The 27688-nt window shown below is 40.3% G+C and overlaps 2 protein-coding genes and 1 long non-coding RNA gene across 5 annotated transcripts in view; 2 read left to right on the top strand and 1 right to left on the bottom strand.

The window, feature by feature from the left end:
- Positions 1-11744, top strand: part of PMPCA (peptidase, mitochondrial processing subunit alpha) — a 12613-nt gene extending 869 nt beyond the window's left edge. The window contains exons 2-13 of one of the 2 annotated variants that reach the window (XM_072431897.1): positions 1950-2152; positions 2669-2748; positions 3171-3253; positions 3474-3568; positions 3686-3786; positions 3933-4196; positions 4574-4666; positions 4977-5095; positions 5836-5926; positions 6940-7002; positions 7357-7501; positions 8881-11744. In XM_072431897.1, coding sequence (XP_072287998.1) covers positions 1950-2152; positions 2669-2748; positions 3171-3253; positions 3474-3568; positions 3686-3786; positions 3933-4196; positions 4574-4666; positions 4977-5095; positions 5836-5926; positions 6940-7002; positions 7357-7501; positions 8881-9050 — 1507 coding nt within the window. In that variant the 3' untranslated portion in view covers positions 9051-11744. The remainder of the gene's footprint in view (positions 1-1949; positions 2153-2668; positions 2749-3170; positions 3254-3473; positions 3569-3685; positions 3787-3932; positions 4197-4573; positions 4667-4976; positions 5096-5835; positions 5927-6939; positions 7003-7356; positions 7502-8880) is intronic. The other variant, XM_072431898.1, reaches the window with a different exon arrangement.
- Positions 1-27688, top strand: part of LOC140344613 (uncharacterized) — a 137854-nt gene that overhangs the window by 59550 nt on the left and 50616 nt on the right. The gene's annotated exons all lie outside the window — the stretch shown is intronic.
- On the bottom strand, positions 11974-25835 carry INPP5E (inositol polyphosphate-5-phosphatase E). Of its 2 annotated transcripts, none has more exons than XM_072431888.1 (11): positions 25743-25835; positions 21296-22250; positions 20454-20577; positions 18056-18153; positions 17584-17708; positions 17348-17467; positions 15835-15942; positions 14817-14978; positions 13849-13964; positions 13414-13550; positions 11974-12614 (listed from the first exon to the last, which is right to left on the bottom strand). In XM_072431888.1, the coding sequence occupies exons 2-11, from the start codon at positions 22051-22053 to the stop codon at positions 12482-12484; spliced, it is 1881 nt and encodes a 626-aa protein (XP_072287989.1). In that variant the 5' UTR covers positions 22054-22250; positions 25743-25835; the 3' UTR covers positions 11974-12481. The 2 variants fall into 2 exon arrangements, with proteins under 2 accessions (XP_072287989.1, XP_072287988.1); XM_072431887.1 differs by lacking the exon at positions 25743-25835 and adding an exon at positions 22581-23779.

Below are 27688 nucleotides of genomic sequence, written 5' to 3'. Positions count from 1 at the left end.
TTCCCCCTCCTTCCATATGTCCCCATATACTACACCCTATCATTGTGTCACCTGATCTGTTCCCCCTCCTTCCATATGTCCCCATATACTACACCTTAACATTGTGTCACCTGATCAGTATACCCTCCTTCCATGTGTCCCTACAAATTACACCCTATCATTGTGCCACCTGATCAGTACACCCTCCTTCCGTGTGTCCCTATATACTACACCTTAACATTGTGTCACCTGATCAGTATACCCTCTTTCCATGTGTCCCTACAAATTACACCCTATCATTGTGTCACCTGAATCAGTACACCCTTGTTCCATGTGTCCCAACATATTACACCCTAATTTTGTGTCACCAGTGAAAGAATCTGCTTCTACTTCTAGTTCTTCGAATGTACCGTGACTTCTCCTGCACCAGAGGGACAGACGTCTGGAGAGATATCCCAATAACACACACGCACATAGTATGGTTTTAGGAATATACTCTAATCTTTATTTGACAAGGCGGTCTTTTTATACAGATAATAATACAAGGGGTGGTCTTTATTCACATACAGCTGTTTAAGTTTTGGCCATATAGTGTTATTTGATACATTGTAAGTCATACAAGGCATACATTGTATTTCAAAGAATTTACAATTTCCACCATCTGGTTACAATTAAACTGAGTAGACAGAAGAGGAAATACAACTTCCTTACAGGAACATATATGGCTCAAGTTAGATTAGCTATTTTAACCCTTCAACCAGATCAGTGCACCCTTCTTTTGCGTGTTCCCATATACTACACCCTATCATTGTGTCACCTGATCTGTTCACACGCCTTCCATGTTTACCCATATATTACACCCTATCATTGTGTCACATGATCAGTACACCCTCCTTCCATGTTTCTCCATATACTGCACCCTATCATTGTGTCACCTGATCAGTACACCCTCCTTTCATGTTTCCCCATTTACTACACCCCAGCATTGTGTCACCTGATCAGTACTCCCTCCTTTCATGTGCCCCCACATATTACACCCTATTATTGTGTCACTTGATCAGTACACCCTTCTTTCATGTATCCCCATATACTACATCCTACGATTGTTCCACCTGTTCATTACTCCCTCCCTCCATGTGTCCCTATATACTACACCCTATCCTTGTGTCATCTGAACAGTACACCCTTCTTCCATGTGTCCCTTTATACTATACCCTAACAATATGTCACCTGATCAGTACACCCTCCTTTCATTTGTCCCCATATATTACACTCTAGCATTGTGTTACCTGATTTCTACACCCTCCTACCATGTCTCGCAATATGCTGCACCCTAACATTGTGTCACCTGATTAGTACATCCTCCTTCCATGTGTCCCCATATATTATACCCTAACATTGTGTCACCTTATCAGTACATTCTCCTTTCATGTTACCCGATATACTACACCCTATCATTGGGTTACCTGATCAGTACACCTTACTTTCATGTGTTTGCATATGCTACACCCTATCATTGTGTCACCTGATCTGTTCCCCCTCCTTCAATATGTCCTCATATACTACACCGTATCATTGTGTCACCTGATCTGTTCCCCCTCCTTCCATATGTCCCCATATATTACACCCTATCATTGTGTCACCTGATCAGTATACCCTTGTTCCATATGTCCCCACATATTACACCCTAATTTTGTGTCACCAGATCAGTGCACCCTCCTTTCGCGTGTCCCCATATACTACACCCTATCATTGTGTCACCTGATCTGTTCACACGCCTTCCATTTTTACCCATATATTACACCCTATCATTGTGTCACATGATCAGTACACCCTCCTTCCATGTATCCCCATATACTACATTCTACGATTGTGTCACCTGATCAGTACACCCTCCTTTCATGTGTCCCCATTTACTGTATATGTTGTATGATCTATTTCTACATTGTTACTGTGTGTTTCTCCTCCAGATATGGGTTGCCGGCATACAGACGGTACAGCAGTGGTGGCTGCTATCCCAGCATTCCCCTCACTGCTCCCTTACCTGGGGTACCCAAGCCAGTATTTGCCAGAGTGGATGGGCAGGAGAAGTTTGAAACAAAGGTCACTACTCTGGACAGCGGGCTGCGTGTGGCCTCACAGAACAAATTTGGACAATTCTGTACCATTGGATGTAAGTTGTACAAGTTTGCTGATGAATAGTTATGTCTTGTAGTAACTATCAGAGGTAATTTGGAATAAAGAAGTATATGGACAGGTCTTGTTCATAGCCATCAGGTTTAATGTGACCTGTTTTGTGTTGTGTGCCTGCTCACCTTAATAAAGTTGAGCTGCTACTCACACACAAACACAGTTCAGACACAAATAGCACTATTATATTTCTGACATTCTGAGAGTGCCCCTATAGAAATTATATACTGTACATTAATCCACTAAAGTGCCCCCCAATGGATATATAGCTTTACTAGGATGTAGAACCTTTGTTTTGCTTCTGCATGCATGCAGGTTGCATAGATGAATAGGCATGAATTGAGAACAGAATTTTTCATACTGTTTGGGATTGAGGTCCCATATTTAGTGCTTGTCCACCACAGGTAAAGCAGACTTTTCAGTGGATTTTAAAATAATCTTCTGATTTTTAGTTATAGCAATTATAAGCATTTGTGTTTTTTATTTTTTTTTTTTGCAGTACTAATTAATTCGGGCTCTAGACATGAGACAAAGCATCTTAGTGGCATCTCCCACTTTCTAGAGAAACTTGCCTTCTCTGTAAGTATCATTTGGGCTTTTTACCCTTGAGAGCTGTGTGTGGAGTCTTCTACAGGTTCTCCACCAAAATTAAAATTACATTGTGCTGCATGTCTGTATTATGCTGTGTGTCTACAAGGTCTCAGTTTGGGAGCAATCAGAATTATTTGTGCACTGATCCTATTCTCTGCTGTCTCCCTCTTTCCTGGTTTTTGAACATCTGCTGTCATTACAGGAAATTCTCATTGTCCAGTTTATAATCAGCTAGATGGCATTCCTATTAACTCCCCTTCCCCCTCCAGTGTGGGGTCACCTCTAGCATTCATGGGCAACATAAAGAGATCACTAGCAAGAGATATCTGAAATATCCTTGTGTTGTTTGACTTATTAAATATTTGTGTGCCTTCTGAGTAGCATTGAAGTAATTTTGCTCTCTTTTACAGTCTACAGCCCAGTTTGGTAGTAAAGATGAGATTCTTCTCACTCTGGAAAAGCATGGTGGCATATGTGACTGTCAAACATCCAGGTAAGGCCTACCTATCCTGTTTAAAGGGGGTCCTTCTCTTTGTATTGAAAAATATCTAATAAATAGATGTTTAGTTGAAATGTCAGTACATTATATCTGTCCATATCATGAATGCTTGTATCTGCTGTTTTATTATGTGTGTGTGTTATTATTAGTTTAGTTTTTATTTCTGTTTTTATTTATTTCTTGTTTTATTTATTTCATTGTTTTTATCTTCTAGGGACACTACCATGTATGCAGTTTCTGCAGATGCCAAGGGTCTGGACACAGTGGTCAGTCTGCTGGCAGAGGTAGTTCTGCAGCCTCGACTGTCTGGTAAGTTGGATACAAATCTTGCTGCCTGTTGTTAAAGATACTGCATCGTCTTTTACCTGTCTTCACCCATTCCATAGGGAAATGTTCATTGCCATATATTGTTTTGGTCTATTACAGATGAGGAACTGGAGATGACGAGAATGGCGGTGCGGTTTGAGTTAGAGGACCTCAATATGAGGCCAGACCCAGAACCTTTGCTTACTGAGATGATTCATGCGGTAGGTGGGCTGTAGATAAAGCAAACCTCAGACTGTTATTTTGGCAGCAGTCATTCCCTTTTGAATGCTGTGCAGCGACACTATGTACAGACTATGTACTGCTTTCATTAGGGATCCATCACTCTTTGTTTTTTGCTGTGTGACAGGCAGCCTACAGGGACAACACAATTGGTCTCCCTCGTTTTTGCCCCATAGAGAATATTGACAAAATTGATCAGAAGACACTACATGCCTACATGCACAATTACTACACTCCAGGGAGGATGGTGCTGGCAGGAGTGGGCATAGAGCATGATCAACTGCTGGAGTGTGCCAAAAAGTACCTTCAGGGGGTTGAGCCTGTATGGGTATCTGGCAAACCCCGCAGTGTGGACCGGTCTATTTCCCAGTATACTGGAGGGATCATCAAGGTAAGGGGATACAAACATTTACAAATATAATATTCACACCCTGATATTGATCATAGCATTTTCAGATAATCTGTTATCAGCTGTCAGTCTTGAAAGAGTATGAAATGTTCATGTAACTTGACCTGGTATGTTCCAAGTCAACATTGGTAACATCTATCCGCAGCCCTTGTGTCCCTCTGCTATTGAGAAATCTTGATGTATATCTTACTATCTAATATTATCCTTTATTTACTTCTAGACTGTACATTTCTTTTTTGTCGCTGCTGTTTCATATACTGTGTTTGCTGTATGCCGGCTGCTAGTGTAAAATGTTAGAATAAATAAATACAACAGCTACTGTGGTTGAAATAAATCCTTTAATGTTTCCTGTTTGTCAGGTGGAGAAGGACATGTCAGACGTGAGCCTGGGTCCCACCCCCATCCCTGAACTGACGCACATCATGATTGGTCTGGAGAGCTGCTCTTTCCTGGTATTTCTAAATATTGCTCTTTTCTCGTCAGGCAATTGTATGTATGTCATCTGTGCTTGGAATATGATGCTCATTACATAGATCATTAGATTAGAAACCCTACCAACATCAAAAGCTATGATTTGTGTTATAAGCATCATATTTGTCAAAATGTCAGTAATAAGAATTATTTGTAGCACCAGATAAAAATTTAATTGTTCAGCTGTCATTTTCCAAGAAAAAGAGGATTGGCATCTTTAGGTGCTTAGAGGTGTTCTTTCATACACTTTCGTAAACAAGACAGTATTAATATAACTATGTTTTGTGACAGGAAGATGACTTTATCCCATTTGCGGTGTTAAACATGATGATGGGAGGTGGAGGCTCATTCTCAGCTGGTGGGCCTGGAAAAGGAATGTTCACCAGACTTTACCTCAATGTCCTTAACAGGTAAGTGTGGCGTGGCCACATTGTATGGTAACCTTAAAGAGAAGAATGAGTCTTCAAATCTGCAACATTTTAATTTTTAGCAAAAGAGCAGTGCATATATTTTGACTTAGCAATCCACCTCTGCAGCCCAAGCAAAAACCTTCTGTGTGTAGTGCAAACAAACCCCTCTATACCATTCCACTGTGCAGTGTTACCAAACCCAGTCATTCCATTTACTTTGCCTGAGTATTGGCACATGGGAAATGAGTATGCAAATACTGACTTTCAGAAATTAGCTATTAAATAGAGACTCAATGGCTGCAGAAGTGGATCAGGCAGGGTAAGACACCCCTGGGAGGAAAGGGAAGGGGGGGGGGTAAAGAGACTGCTTACAGACTGTCTTTCTAAAATACTGTGCTCACTGTTTAAATACAACAAAGTCCCCTCTAGCAATGGGCTCCCAGCTGTATACAAAGTCACAAACTCATGTTTCAGGTCAGTTTATGACTTGTGCAAATCTCAAGAATTGCAACAGCTCAGTAGTAAAATATGTCCTTTGGTAGATAACCTGTGTGTTTAAACTGTGCATTTAGCTGCACAGTAGTATGGAGCTGCATTTGGAAGATGTGACTTTAGGGTCATTTGGGGGTTTTATGTGTAGGTTTCCATACACTTGCATTGCTTACTGAAATCAGTGTAGTCATAAAACCATCATCTGGTGTCTAGCTGTACAAGTACTTACATGTCACGTGATGTTACAGGCACCACTGGATGTACAACGCCACTTCTTATCATCATAGCTATGAGGACACCGGCCTTCTGTGTATTCACGCCAGCGCAGACCCACGCCAGGTGCGTTCTTACTCAGTACTGAGTAGTAATTCATCATTCCAAATCATCAGGAAATCTGTGGATGTCTTGGTGTGTGCATTATGATTATTAGTTTAGTACATGCAGTTTTAAAATGGGTGAAGTTTACTGAACTCATACAGATTTAAAATAGGACTGTTTCTGTAAATTGATTTAAATACATGGTGGGGTTATTATACTGTGAAAAAAATACTCAGATTTCACAAATGCTTACACCCAAAGTTTTGACTTTGTTTCCACCCAGTATTGTAGCTGTAACTGCTACAGTTTTGTTCCCATTCTTCCTATTGCAAAACTGTGGGTTCTCCTCTAAACCTGAAGGAGAATTTTTACAGGTCATATACTGTAAAACAAATCTAGACAGTAGTAGTCAGTGACTAAACTGAGGCTGCACATGAAAATAAATCCATACTCTATTTTTTACTTTGTGCCTCAATATGGCTGAGTTACCTTCTTAACATTTACAAAATATGTTTTTAGTGTTTGTATGGTTTGTACATGTTGTTCAGGAATTCACTCTTGTTTCAGAGTGTTGTGAATTAACACAAAACTGCTAAGTCCATCACTTTATTATGTTGGTAATTCATCAATGGAAACGTAAAGAGATACAGGATAAGGGGCAGAATGTTTTTTTTTTATTTTTATTTATTTTTCTATCTGACTAGCTCTGCTACCCCAGTAAACATGTTTAGACAAATAAATGCATGTTTAAAGCTTACCTCAGGCCAATTTAATTTTGGTTTAGGAAAGAGAGTGGGGAAAGTTTAAAACATCAGTTTTCCTATTTTTTGGGAGACTTTTTATGGTGACGTAGACAAAAAAACATTTTTTGTTAAGAATTTAACCCTTCCCTACACCATCCAAAATAAAAAGTTTGTATGGAACTGGACTGTAAAGTATTCCTCAGTGTTCTGCTATTGGTCTGCTATTGGTATTGTTTAAGTAGAAACCCCCTTTATTAGTAATATTTACAATGCAAACGTATTTCCTTGCAGGTGAGAGAAATGGTCGAGATCATCACTCGGGAGTTCACCCTGATGGCAGGATCTGTAGGGGAGGTTTGTACTGCACCCTTCACTAGCTATTGCTATTATATAAATAATATGAAATTACTTCACCTTTAGCACTTTTAAGTGGACCTGTTTGTATGTCCACACTGCAGGTCTGGTTTTTGTCTGCTAGTGTGTGAAAGAAGAGCTTTGTTCTTTCTCAGTAGCACCTATTTTTATTATTGCCTCTGATATGATGTTCCTATATACATCACAGTGTCTTTCGTTCAGGTATCCTAACTAGTAAACTGCATTGGTGTTTTCCCACAGTGTGATTTATAGAATTGTGTTGTAATGCAAATGAATGTTGATTTTCCTGTGTTGTAAAACGCACCTGTTAATATTTTCTTGTGCTGCATGAAGGTGGAGCTGGAAAGGGCAAAGACCCAGCTTAAATCGATGTTGATGATGAACCTAGAATCTCGACCTGTGATTTTTGAGGACGTTGGGAGACAAGTGCTGGCGACTGGCACCCGGAAACTTCCCCATGAGCTGTGCAACCTTATTAGTGAGTATCCTGACTGAAGGAGATCAGTTTAGTCATGTGTAGTCACCAGATCCAAGTCCCTCCATGGATCTGGTAACAGAGAATTACGAATAGAAATTAACAGGGTGATTCCATGATGGTTTGAGCGCTTTATCCATAAGCAGGATAGTAATTGACTGCACAGCATCAGCTCTATCAGTAAATAAAGTTATATTTGCATTGTATATTAACCTCACAAAAAGTGTCTGTAGCACTCATCACCTAATACTGAGATGTTTCAGATCAAATACAGTAGACCCAGCCTAATGTGGCGGAAGGACATGTTAGATAACAAACAAGCTGTATAGTCCAGAGTTCTATTAATACAGTACAGTACTCACCTCCACACACAGGCCAGCACTCTGCATGCCGCACCCGCGAACATCGACACCTGAGAAGGGATGTCTCAACTTGTGCTATACAAGGACTGGAGCAGACGTCCGGCCACCCGCAACACCCCGGCAATTTATTACCGAATTACCAAGCTTTTTTTTTTTTTTTTAGCTAGGCCAGATAGTCAAGAGACTAGTGTATTTTCAATTCTGCCTAAATTCTTTTTTTGAAACAAGTTACTAAATAGACAAAAATGTAAAAAGTCTGTTCAAATGTAAAATGTAAAAAAAAAAATTGTAATTGTTCCAGAAATGAACATGCTGATTCTCTGTGAATAGAAATAGAAGTATGGTGCTGTCTGCAGGCTGGGGAGTTTTGTTCATAACTTCTAGCATTTGTGCATCACCATGATTTTCTGTTATGCTCATCACATGATCAGGACACATTCTGATTGTTTCACAATTGTGATTCTGAGACCTGTGTTAGCCAGGGACAGGGAACATGCTACTACTTGGTAACGTTAACATTTTCATACCAAGGGGATTTATACCTGGGATTATTAAGCAACAGATTGCACTTGTCAAATCGTTAAGGGAAATTGGTAAGGCTTTCTGACACATTTGCACTATTTTATTGATTGCATAGGATTCTTAGTTCTCCTTAATGGCTCCCAGAATTTGTAAAGAATCCATTTTGAAAAGCAACATGTAATATCTTTGTTTATTTTTTTATGCTGTTAAATATAACAAAACCCTCTCAACAGTATATCTGTTCCAAAGGCAACCTTGTCAAAAATGTTCAGTAGCCTTGTGCACACTTTTTTACATTATCTCATTATCTCAGTTCGTAATTAGCTGTATGCTGTCAGCCCACAACAGGTTATAGGAGCTTAGTGTTTAGCTGGGTAACAAATATGTTTCTCTACGTGTTGGGTCTGTAAAAAAAAGCCAGAGAGAATTGTGTATGTCCTGTAAATATATACAACTTTTTTTTTTTTTTGAGCCTTGACATTTTACTATCCTTTGCAGGCAATATTAAAGCAAGTGACATCAAAAGAGTTGCTACAAAGATGCTGAGGAACAAACCTGCAGTTGCTGCATTAGGAGACCTGTCAGAGTTACCAGACTATGATCAGATCCAGACTGCGCTCACCAGTAAAGATGGACGCCTTCCCCGATCATATCGCCTGTTCCGATAGATTGATTCAACAATCGAAAAACTAAGTTGACTGCTATTTCTCTGCTGTGTTTTGTAAAAAGACAGCACAAGAAGGATTGTGTTTGTGCTACACTGTATTTTCTGTTTATAGATAATTGGCACAGAAAGTGCTAGAGCCATGGTCAATGAAATCCTCATTTTCAGGTTGGGGTCTGCTGCTATTTTTGAAACTGCATACTGACCAACCAAAAGCAAATGGCAATATGTGTTAATATCAGTGTTCAGCCTATCAACTATAGGAACTGGTGACTGCATTGCAGCATTTGAGGTCTGCACGCCAAAGGAATAGGCTGTGTTTTCATTTAAGATGGTTTCATATACAAATTCTCTGCCTGACAAATGACTGCATGAAGATTTATATGTCCCTGTGTCAGTTGTCAAAGTAAACTTTTGCTTTTCTTGTAGGGGAAAGCAACAAGTCCACTTGACTTTAACCTGCTGCAGCTAAACACACTTTTGCTTACTGTCCCATTTTGCTGCAAGAAATGAGGGAAAGCCCTATGTAAATGATATGGAGTTGGCAGAATCTCTCTTCTTTTCCATGTGACAGCACTAGATCGGTTATCAAACTTCATCCTTGTCATGTAAACCTCATACCTGGGTATATCTGCTAGCAGCAGCTAAATGGTCACAAGGAAGTGAAGGTAAAGTGCGTATCTACAGCTGCTACCGGGGAAGGGGCCAGTTCTGTGAACCTGTTGGTTTGTCTTGTATAGGTTTACTTTAACATTGTACATGCTCCAGTACAGAATTAAGGGAATGTTGCCTTAAAAATAAATCTTCAGATTATAGGGAAAAAATGGAAGAAAATCATTCATATTTACCTATGTCAATGTCTGCAAGGTAATGACAGGAAGGAGAGAGCTACATGAATTGTTCTAGCAGGCAAAGCTGAACTCCAGACAGCTAAAAATTATTCTTATTTTAGAATTTAAGATTATTCTTAAATTCAGACGTACCTAATAAAGTACATATAAACCTGCAAAGGTACTGTCATAGTTTTTTTTTCCCTTTTAATTCAGTTATACTAATCTTTTTAACATTTTTTCATGCGCTTGCTCCATTGTTGCCTGTACATAATTACTGTGGACTGGTTTCCTGGTGTGCCATATCTGTGCAATGTTTGTTAGTATGGCAAGTGACAACACAGGTGCAGTGCTTGTAGACAGCCGTCACCACATAACAAGAAGTGTCCGATTGATTTTCATGAGATTTTAATGATTAGATTCAAATCTAATGGGCATTGCTTCTTGGGCAGAGAAGTAATATGGCATATGTAGATGGATATATTTATATATATATATATATATATATATATATATATGTATGTATATATATATATACACATAAACCAGGAAATACAATGCTACTAGGAGGAATTCAAGACAAAATGTAATTCTTTCTAGATACCATATAAGATAATACAATAATATTTGTAAGTTTTGGTTCACCTTAAAATAAATGTTGGTAACATATCACACAAAATATTCCCAAAGTCTGTCAGCACGCATAAGATTTCTCTCAAGGTAAAGTCAAGTCAAGGTAAAATCAAGGTAATTTGGAAAAACATCTGTAAAGGGGTGTATGAGGATGACCATTTTTAGTGCCCCTTTCTGTCTTGTTAGGACAATGGCTTTAATACTTCCTGTCACTAGTTCCTTGGCTTCCGTTCGTCACCAGTACTTTATGTGGCATTAATCCAGATTACTTCTAATTAGGAGCTTTGTGTGTATGTGTGCCTTAACGTCAAAGGGAGCCTGACAAGTAGAACTTTTCACAAGACAAGCATTGACAGTACAGATTTCGTTTATCAATGATATTGCATATATATTTTTACTAGCAGAGAGCAGATAATCCCACAATGCAATATGGATTTAGCATCTTTCTGTATAGGTTCAGGGAGTTCTGGGGAATCCGTTTTTCTGGCGGGTTACCTTGTAGGTAAACCACCAGCTGCATCTAATTGGCAGTTAACCTGTGGAACTTGGATATATCCATCCATGATGTAGGTTGCACTTGGCTTGCCTAATACTTCTGTAATATTACATTTGTACAATGCTTTACAATAGCGACATACCTTTCCAAGGGTAGACGAAAAAGGGTTGTCTAAAGAAACTATTTTGTCCTCCAGGGAACACAGAAACGCTCTCTGTATAGACAAATTTGATAGGGAGCCCTGTGGGCTGGAAGGACTCAAGCTTGTAGCCATGCTCACTGTGAATATATGCTAGTGTGATTTAATTTGTTTTTAAAAAATTTTTTCCTAACACTGTCTCATAGTACCCTTTTAGGGCCAGAACCCCAATGTTTAGTGTAAAAACATCCACATGCGACCCTACAATGTTCTCTGGTGAACACACAGGCAGTGTTCTTCCTTAAAAGTGGCAGTGATGTCACTAGTCTCTGTTGAGATAGTGTTGGGTGATGTCAGGAGTTCCTAATGAATGCATAGACTTCATTCTCATAAATTCGAAGTATTGCTCGTATCTCGTGAATGGATACTGGAGAATCCATGGAGACACACTATTCTCATGAGCATGTAACATTCATTAGTGACAAGTGATATCATTGCATTTTATAATAAAAAGAAATGCTGCCTACCAAGTGATAAGCTGCACTCTTTTATGAATATTGAATAAAATGTCATTAATTTCTAGTAAATGAATACAAAGCATCTGATGTTGCTGGTCTCTTTTGAATTTTAGACATTGTTCTCATGAATGGGAAGTACATGGACTGCCTTACGTTATCATGAACATAAAGCATCCCCATATTACTGATTGCTAATAAATGGAAAGTGTGTGTTGTCATGAATATGAAGTGACTTGACAACATTACTGGTCTGCAGTGAAATAAGATAGCTGATATTCCTAACTAAATTTTTTATTAACATGCAACACAGAGAAGAGAGAAATTATTTTATTTCCTGGCCAGTTAAAAGATACATATTTACATATATTACATTCTAGTATAACACAGGAAAGGCCAAAGAAAAATGGATGCTCCGCCTCTGCAGTGCCCTCTCTCTGAAAACTAAAGTTAAAACTGCAACATTGTTGTTTTGATGAAGTTACAGTAAGCTACTTTAATTTAAAATGGTCCTTTTTTTACTTTCAGTGTAAAAAAAAAAAAAATAACAGTGTTGAACATCACAGTCTTTTCTGCTATCAAATTACAGTGTAATGATAACATTAAGGAACTGGCACTTCTGTCACCACATGCAGTGCAGGCAGCCTCCTCTGGTGGGTGATATTCAGCCTGTTTGCTGGAAGTAATAACAGGTTTCAAGCAAGTAAGTTTACTAGCTTCCCACACGGTAGGCACACTTTGAAGGATCCCTACACCCAGGGCCATCCATGACAGGCAAGTAAAATATTTGGGTCCATCTGTTCACCAGCCACCATCTCTTAGTCAGGAAATTGTGCAGACTGCACTACTTTTCTGATTCTTTATCACCTGTCCTTTCTGCAGCTCTCGTGAAATCCGCCTCTTAATTCCCAGGAGATACAACTCGCGATCAAAAAGCCCCGCAGCCAGCGGGATGCTGTAGAGAAAGAAAAAAAAAGGGTGACTCTAGAATACAGGGTTTTATTACCTTTCCACCATAAATATGATACAGACTGCCAAATCAATCTGACGTAATATATTTTCAGCAGATTTACCATGTTTGTTTATCAGCCTTCCCCTGGTTACCCATATAAGTTTAAATTCACTTACTGTTGACTGACTTCTTGCCTCTACTGGAAGGCGATTCTCAGGCTATTCATAAAATACTCCTTTAGTAAAATAATAGTTTCTAAGGTAAGTTTTGAATTTTGCTAGTTTAAAGGTCAGCTATCCATGTTCTTGATCTTGGCATCATATTTAAAAACTAATTTGCTGAAACTTATTCATACCTTTAACGTATATAAATGTTTCAGTGTTTCACATCTGCCTTTTTTCTTTCTACCCACAAGTCTGCACATATTAAATTCCTAGAGTCTCTCAGTAAATATATATATATATATATATATATATATATATATATATATATATATATATATATATATTTATTAAATCCAAAGTTTAATATCCATCTTTTAGTCAACTGCATATCCACCAAGAGTTAAGTTCTAGCTTACACCACTTCATGTGATTATGTGGAACCATACCAAATGGTTTGTTAATACCCAGATAGACTTAGTCCACAGCATCACCCTGTTCCAAAACAGTTGTGATATTTTCACTTGAAGTGGGGGAGTGATGAATCACTATCTGCGATACCTGTTTTTCTACTTTCATCTGAATAATGAATAAGCTGTTGGGCATGGACTAACTCTTCAGCAAAATTTAGCTAAACTCACTTGTCTCTTCCAGGTCTTATCCGAACTTCAAATAATCCAAAAACAGGCCGGTGGTCTGATGTTTTCACCAGCGGGCAGGAGGCGTACTTCAGTACTCGGATATCGCTTTTTTGGCGACTTTTGTACACAATCCTGTCCTATGATGACAAATAAATCATAATTGATGCCACCTCAAATGCTCACACACAAAAATTAATCTCATTATGGCTGAAGCCTTACTGACTTCCATGGGCTGTTTCCCAACAAGGTAGACAAAAAAAGGCGGATTGCCAATGAAGGCGAAAGCAGTGGAGTAGTAAGGGAATATACAAAACAGTAGACCCAGTGTGAAAGGATGGGTTAGAATAGATCGGAGAAGGGAGGGAAAGAAGATAGAGGGTCACTATATAAAAGTGCATTTATCCTTTAATGCACAGCAGCCACAAATGTTATTACCGTATATGACGGCGTTCTCTGCTTAGACGTTGTGTCATATTGGTCACAACCAATGTCAAATTTGTATGTAGGAAGAAACTCAATTGTTGCTTCTTGAAACCCTTTAAATATTGAGCCTGTGTTAAAAAATGTTTAAATGTTAAAACAAAGTTGTATTACTCAATCTTTAGATAAAGAAAAAATAAAGAAAGAAACACTATTGTGGCCACATTTTAGCAATTTCACATTCATATGTTCCCCATCAACTGACAATTCTTAGAAGTTGGAAGATGTACAAAGGAACTACAAGGTACAATGATGTGATCGTTCATCAACTGCTACTTTGAGACCAAATTTTTTCTGCAAGCTCAACTGGCAGCTACATTAGAGGTTATCATAGAGTTATAACCTCACTCATAAGCTGCTCACATACACGACTGCACGACTTTCCTAGAGCTGCCCCGACTCTCTGGAATGGTCTTCTTCGTCCTATTCGGCTTGCTCCTACTTTCTGCCCATTTAAAAGAACACCAACACTAAACACTAAAAAATAAAATAATGTAATATAACTGTACAGCAGCTACAGCTATTTTGTATTGAATCGAAGACAAAGCTATTTTAATTTTCCTGCCGCTAAGTCCCGGGAATCCCCGTAGGACATTTCTGCACTTTGCGGCTGGACATCCGAGGATGCAGACGTCTCCAGCTGGATGCTGGGGGACAGCGACGGAACAAGGTAATTAGGTTTTATTCTACTTTTAGGTACCCAGAGCCTGATTTGGTATTACCGCTAGGGGGGTTAAAGGAAAACTACAGGCAGGGGGCTCTACTGGGAAAAAACAATACACATTAGTGTAGGGAACAAAGCGAAGGCTAGCCTAGATTGTGAAGACATTCTGAAGTAAGGCAAATACATCTTTAGGTGCTCCACAGTCAAGTAATGTATTATTGGGTTTGGGGTTTTGGCACAATCTGTCTCTAAACCTTACCACCATTCATGACTTTAATGAGCTGGTCATACTGCAGCAGTTGGGACATGTCCTTCTCTAAATTGTGTTGTAGAATGGAGTTCACACCGTTCCGGTCCTTGTTCAATCGGAAGTTGAAGTCACCAAACCAGAAGACTTCATCGAATCGTGTAGTGGCATCCACTGGTGAGACAAGAAGAGGGAAGATGAGATTGAATGTAAGTAACCTACAATAAGTAGGTTCTTTTGTATATTGCCTGGTTATACACCTAGTGACAAGATCAAATGAAATCCTACCCCTGCATAATAAGAGGCATGGAAACTGATAATGCCTGCTACACAACTTTCTAGTGAGTGAATGAAGGTGGAAGGCATAATGTACTTAGTAAAGGGATGCACTTGGCTATATTGCCAAAACAACACTCTGTTATTAGTAAACTACTGATGAAATATTGTAAAGAAAACAAATTTAACATCTGTCAATGCATAAAGCCAGAGAATGAGTTGACCTTTTCAGAAATATACATACACATCTTCCCTACATTATTCTGCCTAAACAACTAGCCCCCACTTCCAAAACATTTTTGGATGATAGCAAACTTCAACAATGGCACAGATTGCTAACACTCGATTGAATTTTGTTGGCTTTGAACAAGTTTGCCATTCTCATACCAATCTATGAGTATGTACAACCGATTTGAAGCAGGTCAAATGCAGGTTGGTAGGTCCACTGTGGGGCTTCTGAATTCTCAGAAGCATCATAATTTGATATCAACACAAGCCCAAAGCCAATATACACTAAGCCTAACCTTTGGTGTTATGGAAAGTAAAAAAAAAAAAAACATGTTGTCAGTGATTGTAATTTCTGTGCAAATAACTGAAAAAGAAGACAACAAAAGCATGCTGGCAGTAACCAAGCATTCTGAAGCTACCATTCTTCAGCCAGTGTTTAATAAAAAGCAAAGAAAATTTGACTGGTTGATGTGGGAAACCCAGATACTTCTGATTTTGGTGACCAGTTAACTAAGTCGATACTCACAGGGATCAGAGCGGAAAGGGTTTGTGTCAGGGACATTGCGAGGTAGTGCAAGACCCTCAACAATCTTCTTGTAGTCCTGAATTCTCTCATTCACCTTTCCATCTCCAGCTGTCAATTGGATGAAGAAAAAAAATAAATAACTAATGAACAACAAAAGATCAACAATGACTGAGGTCTGTATCCTCAAAGATCTGACAATAAAACCCATGAGGTATATTGCCATAAAACTTGATCAAATGAGGGTTCCTTGTAAAGGATGTCTGATGAAAAAGTGAATAATGTAAAACTCATTAGATCCAAATCCTGCTCAATACTAAGGTGGACATAAAGATAACATGCACACTGAATATGAAAAGTTAACACAAAACAATACTAGATTTTTCGTTCTGGGTATGCCCTGGTAAACATACTGTACATACTCCCAAAAAAAACCAAGATTTTTGTTTTTTAATGAACCTTAAAAATGCCAATAAAAAAAGAATCGTGGTTGATCATTGGGTTACACAAGTAGATGGATCCGTTAAATCATGTATAGTGTGTAACCTAGGCTGCGTACTCACTGTCAATTATTGTTATTGGAAACAATTTTTCACAATAATTTCCAGCAGCAAATGACTGAAAGTTGAATGAACGAGCGGTGCACATACAGCGCCATTCTGTTCTATGGAGAGGCACGGGGAAAAAACAAACACGCCGAACTCCGTTGCACTCTCCTCCCTTCACTTCTACTGCAGTGCAACACCTGTTGGTTCTGGAGTTTGGTAGTCAGATGTCTGCTGTCCACATGTCAAGTTCTTGCCCAAGACGTGCACGACCACTCTTACATTAGTAAACAGTGCCATCTACTGGTGGCCAATAACTATGCACAAAAAATAATTTAAGAAGGTGACCCCTTATAACCAACAAAATAATACAAAATACTTTGACCTGTAAAATAGAGGTAAAAAATACAGACTGACTAATGTGAGTTTAATGTTTTCTTATTTAAAAAAAAACAATGGATGTATTTATTCATGTGTAATTTTATTGGCATAGAACAGCCATATTCTTGCCTTAGCTTATTACTTGACTCAGAGCAGGTTTCCTGTATTATCAGGTAAAAATAAGTACCTCAATCAATTCAAGTATATACAATACTTTCATACTGTTCAAAGAGGGATGAGCTATTGCAGGGAGGAGCTCAGTAGCCTGGGGAATTACTGTACTTCTAAAGTATCTGTATTGTATGATTATTATCCCTCATCAATACTACATTACTATAAAGTTTTTTTTATTAAAAGAGTTTGACTTTCACCTTGTAACTTTAGATAATTTAAAAAAATGGATTGAACTGTCAGAAAAACTGGAACTCAAGCTGCCAGTTATATTTTTTTAACAAAGCTAGATTGATGAAATAAAAATTATTGGTTGTTGGATTAGCGTTGGAGACAAAACATTACTGAATGCAATAAGTAGTGTGTTTGCTACTTGTACTCTAGAATGCTTTACAAAGTGTCTAGTTATTCAGTCTTACATGTGAAATGAGAAGTGATGAAAAGAAAGGATGTTCCAAAGAAAGTGAAGCACACCGCCAGAGCCCCCTTGGTCTTTATCTGGGATACGATGCGTGTGGTCACCGTGGAACACTCCACCTCTGAGGACACAATGATGCAACAATTAGTGATGAAGGGGTTTTATGCAATGATGCCCTTAAGGACACATGCACATCTTCTTATTGTAATATTACAGAACAAACCACATTATTTATACCTGAACAAAACCAGATGAGGTCTCGACGTATAAAGACTGAGAGATAGAGGACACCATGTGCCGATGAGTGAAATAGCACGTAATAGGGTCCCAGAGTCTCCTGTAGACGGACTTCCCATTCTCTCCTGCAAACATAGAGAAAGTTAGTATACTAGAAAAAAGGTGCAAATAATGTTCTAGATTCTTCTGGTGATAACTGGACTTGTACAAGAATAAATAATTACTTTTAAATTAAAGTAACTGTAACAGTTACCCACACAAGAATTGGAATGCCCACTAGCTTTACTTTGCCAACACTAAAAGGTCCCTTGAGGTTTCCTAATTTAGCAAATCAGTGCTGAATAGTAGAGTTTTGCAAAAAACTGTTAACAATAACAAGGTTTTGTAATATAATGCTGCTATCTGCACTCAGGCATTGGGAAACCATTTGTAAGATTTGCAAGTGTAAGATTACAGATGTCAGTTCACCCACCTGTCTGGGCTTCCTTCCTGAATTCCAACAACGTAAATATCCTGAGCAAAATCATCATCTGGTGGCAGCAAGAAGTCATCCAGGCTCTCTGGGAGCTCCTGCGCAGGCCAAGAGTGCAATAATAAAGCAAGTAAAATTATGCTATGAGCTATACAATGTTCTCCCCAGAATTAGTTTTTTTTAGGTGAGTGGCAGCCACCCAACTTCTCAGTAACCTTCCAAAAGCAGCTGGGTGGTTACTGAAAAGTGCCAGAAGGTGTGCCCAGCTAAAAGGGGCCAGGGAGAACACTGCTCTACAAATCTAACAGTCTAAATATACGTTAAATCATAGGACACAATCACATACAAAATTCAGGTTCCCTCTGTACAGTACTAATACTTTTTCAGCATAAACATATATTACCGTGTTTCCCCGAAAATAAGACACTGTCTTATATTTTTTGGGCTTCCAAAAACACACTAGGTCTTATTTTCAGGGTAGGTCTTATATACTTTTTTTAATGAAAAAAAACACTTACCATATTCATGTATGAATATGGCCATAAAAAAAGGCACATTTTGAAGTGGTTAACGTATTAAGGTGCTTTAACACTGATCCACAGATGCAGCACAGTGCACCAGAAAAGATACGGTAACCCACAGGTGCACTGTACAGCATCTGTGGATCTGTGTAAAATCAGCACTCAGTGGATGTGGCCGGGGCAATGATTGCTCACATTTTTATTTTTTTTATTTTTCTGTGCATTTGAGAGTTTTATATGGTGACCCAATTGTAAATTAAACTCTTCATTGATTCATTGCTACCGGTATTGGTTACTGAATTCAGCATTTCTCTTCTTGCACTGTTACTGTATTAAATCAGCCAGCTTGTCCTTACAAACCTAAAATCAGCACAAAATGTGGCTGGGGCAATGATTGCTCACATTTTTATTTATATTTTTTATTTTTATACCGTAATTGTGCTGGTTAAAATAAAAAAAAAAAAAACTTACCTTCAGTATCAGAAGACGCGAGCCGAGTTCCTGGCTCCTGACAGGCGAAGTGCATGTAATATCACTCCGCCTGTGACAGGAGCCGGAACTACAAGGCAAGCATCGGCTTGTGCGGCTCCGGAGTGTGTACGCCCGCTGTCTCCCGCTCGGTGAGTATTTTTTTTTTTCTTTTTCTACTAGGTCTTATTTTCGGGGTAGGTCTTATATTAGGGCAGGTTGGGTGAAAAGTGCTAGGTCTTATTTTCGGGGTAGGTCTTATTTTCGGGGAAACACGGTAGTTTACAGAAGCAAGAGCTAGTAAGGAACAATGCAGCAATTATATATATACAAGGAATACCAGCAACACTGTTGGAAGAGGTAATTAAATATTGTAATATATTTTCTAAATAGAAAGTAAAATAATAAACATATTCTTACTGAAAAAGCCCTAATTGTATATCTATTTCATGTAAGGAAATAAGACCTGGATTTTACAAATATCACATAGCTGATAAACTGCAACTGACACATCTGGCTTTGACCCAATGACAGCGACCACTGATGGCATAGTTGATTGTGGATTGTTACAAGCTGATTATTGTAGGTAGAGGATGAGCACAGACAGTTGAAGCAGAGACAGTTGTCACAAGCAGTGCCTTCAGGGACTAAACAACACTCCAAGCCAGAAAAAAAAAGTATTTATACTTCCCCCAGAGTATAAGCTGCAGGTAAATTTAGCACTCATAAATAATGAATGGAAAGAAGTCTTCACATAATGTGAAAAAGGCCTGTTAAAACTCAGGAATTGAACTCGAGGCAAACCAGTAAATACATACGTGAAAGTACACACACACACTTTGCAGTTCTGTCTTATATGTTACATACTTTAAACCCTATAGTTGATACCACTATAACATTTTGCAGCTTTCTGTTCCACCCAAAAGCTCAATAGACTATTACTAAACACAATTATTCTTGCTGTGCTTTGCTGCTGTTATACACAAGCTAAACATTTTCCTCCCAGCTTCTGATGACTAAAGTACACTTTAGTCAGATCTCTGCACAAATGCTTGGGTTATATTTATATTCAGATATGTGGATTTAAACCCAAGAACAAAAAAATGATATAGTGCAGTTTACATACCCTAAAGAGTATTTGCAACACGAATGTTGGCGAAAGCCATTTCATCAGTTTTGGATATTTTGGGGGGAAAGCAAACTAATAATTACCTAGCTACTTGTACTGTTATCACTGTAACATAGGACATGTTGTGCCACATGCCACACCCTGATAAAGTCACTAGTTTCAATGAGCTTTTAGGGTGGAGACTAGTTAGGATCCTAATATTGTTATAATATGTTTTTATAACAGTGCCAAGACATTACACAGAGCTAAATATGGCTGCCTCTAGGGCATTGGTTACTACCTTCCGGCCTTGCATGTTCCAGGTGGCGATGAAAATTCCCACTCGTCTATCAGGGAAATATCGGTCCAGTTCCTCCGCCCCAAGCAATGCTCCACTTGCCAGCAGACTGCCTTCCAGATAGCTTCTGTGAAAACATTGTACGAGAAGGGAGACAGTCATTATCATTTATATGTAAAAGAGAAAATTCATAAAGGAATAAACAATGGAACATAAAGTTCAGCATACAGAGTCAAAAAACATTAAAATACCTCTACATGCTACATGGGAAATCTTCACAGCAGACAAACAAAATGGCATAGTCTAACCTGCACCTTTCTTACACAATCTAAAACAAAAGACATATGCACTAGTTTCATTTTAAGAATTTTTTGCTAGCTGCTTAACTAATGAAATGATTCTGCAGTCTATAACATCTAATAGTTTTGGTAATTGTGCTGAAAAACCTTGGCTGGTCTGCATATTGGTGGGTGGGAGAGAGAGCTGATGCAAGCTGGATTCTGCTACTAACTCATTGCCCTCACTGCCCCTTCCATGATCCCCCTTTTTATTCTAATGTCTTGTTTGGTGCTTTCATGTCTTTTTCAATTTGTATTGGGCAGGTTGATTTGCTTATGGCATTATCGGCACTCGGTGTCATCTGTTCTTTCTTGAATACATAATGGGACTGATGTCTTTTCATTATATTGTTTTTTTTCCACTTTAGGAGCCCAAATTGCTTTCATTTTCTGATTTTTCATTATACTGTACTGACAATGTTTTGTTTTATATTTTTTTTTTATTATTTAATAAAATATTTATCTGACCGGATAATTTTGAAAGGTTAATGTATAAAGTTTTTGTACCTGTTTCTGACATCCTTGGATAGAATGGGGGTGAGAAGGCTGTTGGTGGACCTGAGTGAATCATTCGAGCAGTGGTCACACACCGTACCAAGAAGCCGCGTGTCACTCAGGCTGCTGCTGTGTCGGAAAACCTGACGCTGCTTGTAATCCATGTAATCAGGGTCTATTTTGTTAGACGTTCTCAAAGCCCTTGAAGTAACGTTAAACTCTAGTTCAGGCAAAGGCTGTGAAGGCTTTACATGTGGAAGGCGAGGTTTAGATTTAGATGAAGGCTTGACTTTCTTAGAAGCTGAAGCCATGTTGATTCTGCTAGCTGCAAGTAATGTAGACCCCAGGGCAGAAGGATACTTGTGACTCAGGCTGTCTGATCCAAGGGCTGGCCGATCCTCACTGGCCGTTGTTTCCTGAAGAGAGCCTGATGATGACCCAGATTCATGCAGGTCTGTTAAGCTGCCCTGGCTAGTCCTAAATCTCCTTTGCCAGCTTTTCTCATCCAGAGAAAAAGCTCTCTCAAGTCTGTGCGGTCTCATTTTAGGATTCTCAGGTGGCTTTGGTATAATACAATCATTTTGATTTGTATTTTTTTGTTCCAGGCTGCCAGAGCAGCCCAGTTCCTTTTGTGCTTGCTTTTCAATCCACTCTCTGATCTCCTCATATTTGCTCTGCTCTGAGTCAGAATTCTCAGCCAGTGCAAGGTCACCAGAAATGGGCTGACTGGAAAGCTCAGGAACATTCTGCATCTCCATCCTCATAGGCATGATGGTGGATTTACATGTCACCTAAGTGCAAATCATTATCAGAGTCCGACAAAAGCAGCTGATGACAGAGCATTAAAATAGTCAAAATGGACAATGCATGGACGGCCTCAGTCCCATCTTGTAAAGGATTAAAGGAAGAAATACATCCCTCAGAAAGGTAAGAATTATCCTTAATATATCAGTTTATGCTGCTGTAACTGAAAAATAAAGATATATAGGTAAACCCTGTGCACAAGAAAGACTTTTTTAATGTTTTTGAATTTAGCTCAGCTTTTAAACAATGTTCAGACTATGTTCCACCTCTGCATTCTGTTCCTATAGATACAACCGGCTGCTAGAGAAGGGACCCGGGAGAAATAGCCCGCCAATAAACTAACAAGGTATACATGGTTCACTAAGTAAAAAGAACTGCAAGCATATATTACACCCAGTTACTTCACTGAAATCACTGATACCTATTGACAATACTAAACATATAATAATTCAATGTAAAATACAGAGCCACCATTTTGGGAAAAAGAGCTCACATTTCTGGATGTTCAGTGGCTGACAGATCACAATGGGAAGTTTCCTTCAGAAATTGAGTTTTCAAGCCTGGTTAACAGGAATTGTACGGGTATTTCACCATCATACACAACAAGTAGAAATAAAGTATAGAATTGTTTGCCATGTTTTTACACTGAGCAGATTGTCTGTTTTCGCTGAAAGCATCAGCTGCCTGCAGAAACAAAATCCTTAGAAGAGAAGACATGTACGTGATGCAGTCAATATAGTTAAGCACCTTTATCCTCATACAAAACTGTCTTACTATGATGGTTTCCTTTCCTGACAATCCAATGAAATCTGTAAAATGATGCTTTATATCTCCAAACTTTTCCTATTTCTAAATGCAATTAACCTTCTGTATTGCTCAGTAATATTTTTAAACTTTATGTTTGGCAGTGAATAGCTGACAGATGGAGGTGTGCAGTGTACTTTCTAATGCTAAATAAAAGGATTATCTGATGGAAGTCCTGGGAACGGCACATAGCAATGTTTCTTGCTTGTTGTCCGAGTCTCAGTCTGTGTTATGGATCTCATTAATAATGGAATGTTGCACAACAACAGATATGTGACTGTGACGTGTCCCAGAGGCGTCCTGATCGTCACTATCCAAACAAGCCAATGCAAACTTTTCCCAAACCTCTCTTATATCGCTTTGCATGGTTTAGAAATGTCACTGTTATGTAATACATAACGGCAAGAGACATCTGACTACAGAAGGGTCGGTATAACACGTAATAGATATACAGTACACAAACCTGGCCATTTTACAGGGAAGAATGGTAGTGTTTGCACAGCATTGTGGCTTTGCTGTGTTGTTATCCTGACCATATAGTGACCTACTACCATCCCTACAGAATTTGGCCTGAGGAAATTCGGCAGAATATCTATTAATGTATCCACTCTACACTTGTCCTTCTTTAAACACTCTTTTCTAAGAAACGTTTTCTTTTTTATATTTGTGAACCTGATAAGTAATTTGATGTAATAGACCCCTTTAGTAAATAAGACCCTGTACCTGTCTCGCACACAAAGGCCAACCATTAGAATAATGGCCACCCATAAAGCAGCGCATGCTACAGGAAGACATTGGCAGGACTAAAGCTACGTACACACTTCCAATTATTATCGTTGGTAAACGAACGACGAACGATCCTGCACGATATCTGCGAACGATCGTATAGCACCGTCGTCCAATCCGATCCGCCGGTCCGGTCGTTCATTGCCAACGACTTTCCTCGTTCGTGCCAACGACTTTCCTCGTTCGTTGGCGTCGTTGGTTACTTTTTTTACGAACGATTTTTGCCCAATCGATCGTTCGTCGTTCATTTTGAACGATAAAAATTGGAAGTGTGTACGCAGCTTAAGGCTATGTACACACATTAGTTCCATCATTTATGTCTGTGGGTATGAAAGCAAAATAGTCAGCAATAATTTAAAATAATTAGAAGGAACACTTTAGAGGGATACACTGATAGAATGTGGCACCACGTGGGCATAGCCCAAAATGTGGGTGTAACGTCATTGTTTAGCTATTAGTGTTCCAACTTTGTTATGTTTAAGGCTAGGAACACACGTGCAATGGTTCTCGTCTGATAGGGCCGATATCGGATGAGAATCTTGCATGTGTACAGTGCCCGATGTCCATTGTTCGAACTAACATCCTGGCAGATCCACGGACGACGAACAATCGTAATTAAAGTAAAGGGGAGAGAGAACAGCGAGGTGCCGCCCTGTCTTTCTCCCCCTCCCCTCTGCATAGAGCAGAACGGTACTGTATGTACAACACTCGTTCATGCATCGTGCAGTCACTGGAAAGGATTGTGAAAGATCCTTTCCAAAGACAATTATTGGACGTGTGTACATGTGTGCCTTAAACACAAGAGACCCAAGGGGTACACTGATTAAAAAGTAATAGTAAATTAGACCACATTATTTTCTGTGGCAATAATGAAATAAATCCCACATCAGCGTCACTAGCTGCAATAATAATTCTCCCATTTTGTCAACGGCTGCAATATTAAGTTGCAAACTGTGCATTTCTTGCACACACCAAAGCTATTGTTAAAATGAAGACATAGATAAAGCACAACATTCTGAGGAAGCAAACATTCTCTTGAGTGACTCTGGATTCCTTGGCCGACAGTCACTGTGGGACTATGGATTATGATTAGTATTCCTCCTAGTTTGTCCCCTTGTAAAACAAGAATTATATTCAGATTTAGCTAGGATGGAAGACATTTGTACATGGAGTTCAGCCTTAAACTAGCGTTAGACTGAAGCAGATCACAGACCAATGTGTTTGTGTTTTTTCTCTTCTCCTTTGTAGTTCTCTTCATTGGCTTCCATTTCACCTTAGAATCAAATTCAAGCTCCTGTGCTTTGCCTTCAAATCCCTCCACAGTTCTTGTCCCACTTACCCTTCTGACCTGATAAATACTCCCCTAGTCACTCCTCCACTGACTTCCTCACACATAACGTCATCACACGCACAGCTCAAAGACTTTTCTAAAGCTGCCCCCATTCTCTGGAATGGTCTTCCTCATCCTTTTCAGCTTGCTCCTACTTTCTGCTCATTTAAAAGAGCTCTCAAAACCCATTGCTTCAACCTCACCTATCCATCTTCTTCTGTCTTCTAAACCCTCAATACATCTCTCCCCTCTTATTGTGTGATGCTTCCCCCACCAACTAGATTGTAAGCTCTTCAGGGCAGGGTCCTCCTCTCCTCCTGTATCACGGTCTATATCTGTCTGTCATTTGCAATCCCTATTTAATGTACAGTGCTGCGTAATATGCTGGCACTATACAAACCCTGTTTAATAATAATAATAATAATAATAATAATAATATCTAAAGGAATTACGTCTGACTTCAGCTTTATTTTCTATACTAGGGACATCGTTGTAACATAAATGTCAGTATCCTGGGCACATTCTATGGGACATCCATCACTATCAGGCATTGCTATGATTGTTAGTGTTTATTTCCAGGGAATTGCATTGAGACTTCGTAGGTCCAGGGATAAATATCAGGAGCTCTGGTTGTGTTACGAAGCAGCGTCCCTCGGGATAATTCTGTGACGGCCACACTAATAGTGGAGAGAGAGCCCGATCCCCATCCCATAATCCGCCACCCCGCTCACTTACCTCAACAGCGACTCCTATGCCGGGGCCCCGAGGATCATAGAGTTCTACTTATCGGCCCGACAGTGCTGCACCATGGAGACAGGGACGCAGCCAAGCACGTCGCTTAAAGCAACACCAAGCGGCCGGAGGATAGAACTTTGCTGGAGTTGTCAGGATTCGCTAGGAAAAACGCTGGTGCTGATGGGAGTTGTAGTTTAGGTGAGATGTGCACGTGACTACCCAGCGTCTGCACCGTCTGCTGCCTCAGTATAAGAAGGGTATCAGCTGCTAGGGTAGGTGAGACAGATGATGGGCTGCACTCATATTGTTATGAGGTGATATGGGGGTAGAGAACACAAAAGCGGACCAGAATGTGAGGGTGGAGAACGCGCTCTCCACAATATGTGGGGGGTGCAGAACGTGGGGGGGAAGCGCTTTACAGTGTCCACAGAATGTGTGGGGGGAAATATGCTTCACAGGGTATGTGGGGAGGGGAACGTGTGTGTGTGTGTGTGTGTGTCTGTCTGGTCTGTCTGTCTGTGTCGGGGGGTTTGAGCGCTCCACAGAATGTAGGGGAGAACATGCTGCCCACATGTATGTGGAGGGGGGGGGGGGGGGGGGGGATGGAGAATGCGCTCTACAGAATGTGGCGGGGAAGCGCCCAACAGAATATGGGGGGAAACACACTTCACAGAATGGGGGGATGGGTGGAGAATGCGATGTACAGAATGTGGTGGGGGGGGGGGGAACACGCTTCACAGAATGTGTGGTTGGGAACACGCTTCACAGGGTGTGTGTGTGTGTAGGAACAGGCTTCACAGTGTGTCTGTGGCGGGAGAACGTGCTCCACAGAATGTGGGCAGGGGGGGGGGAGAACACACTCCCCACAAAAAGTGGGGAGGAAAAAGGGGACAGAATCTGAGGGTGGAGACGCGCTCTACAGAATGTAGGGGGAGGGGAATGCTTCACAGAATGTGTGTGGGGGGGAATGCGCTCCACAGAATGTGAGGGGGGGTGGAAAACGCAATCTACAGAATGTGCGTGGGGGGGATCACGCTTCACAGAATGGGGGGGTGGGTGGAGAATGTGCTCTACAGAATGTGGGGGATGGAGAATGCTCTACAGAATGTTGTGTGGGGGAGAACACGCTCCACAAAATGTGGAGGGGGGAAGGCGCTCCAGAGAATGTGGGAGGGGGGAGCAGAACACGCCACACAAAATGTTGGGAGGAAGAACGGGCCAGAATGTGAGGGGGGGAAATGCACCTAACAGAATGTGGGGGGTGGAGAACGCGCTCTACAGAATGTGGGGGGAGAATGCGCTCCACACAATGTGGAGGGGGGGAGAACGCACTCCACCGAATTGGGGGGAGAGATAGAGGGGAAAATGCTCTTCACAGTATGTAAGGGGTGGAGAAAGCGCTCTACAGAATGTGGGGGGGAGGAGAACTCGCTTCACAGAGAAGAATGTGCTCTTCAGAATGTGGGGGAGGGAGGGACGCACTCCACAGAATGTGGGGGGGAGAACGCACTCCACAAAATCAGGGGGGAAGAGGGGAGAATGAATGTGGGGGGGAGAACGTGCTCCACAGAATGTGGGGGGGGGACACGCTTCACAGAATATAGGGAAGAGAACACGCTCCCCACAAATGGGTGGAGAACGCGCTCTACAGAATGTAGGGGGGAAACATGCTCTACGGAATGTGTGTGGGGGGGTGGGAACGTGCTCTACAGAATGTGAGGGGGGGAGAACGCACTCCACAAAATGTGTGGGGGGGGTGAGAACGTGCTCCACAGAATGTGAGGGGGGAGAACACACTTAACCAAATGTGCGGTGGGGGGCGCGGAGAACAGGCTCCACAGAATGTGCTGGGGAGAACAAGCTCCACAGAATGTGGGATGGGGGGGAGACACGCTCCCCACAAAATGTGGGGAGGAATAACGGGCCAGAATGTGAGGGTGGAAAAC

Source organism: Pyxicephalus adspersus, chromosome Z (genome assembly GCF_032062135.1).
Source record: "Pyxicephalus adspersus chromosome Z, UCB_Pads_2.0, whole genome shotgun sequence".
In the NCBI taxonomy this organism is placed as follows: Eukaryota; Metazoa; Chordata; class Amphibia; order Anura; family Pyxicephalidae; genus Pyxicephalus; species Pyxicephalus adspersus.
This window is presented reverse-complemented; position numbering and strand designations above follow the sequence as displayed.

Coding starts and splice junctions, on each gene's coding strand:
- INPP5E (XM_072431888.1), bottom strand. CDS start 22,053: ATGCCTATGAGGATGGAGATGCAGAATGTTCCTGAGCTTTCCAGTCAG. Junction 18,154..20,453: donor GGAACATGCAAGGCCGGAAG/GTAGTAACCAAT, acceptor TGGCCTGCGCAG/GAGCTCCCAGAGAGCCTGGA. Junction 13,965..14,816: donor CATTAAAGTCATGAATGGTG/GTAAGGTTTAGA, acceptor TTTTTAACACAG/GCTCAATATTTAAAGGGTTT.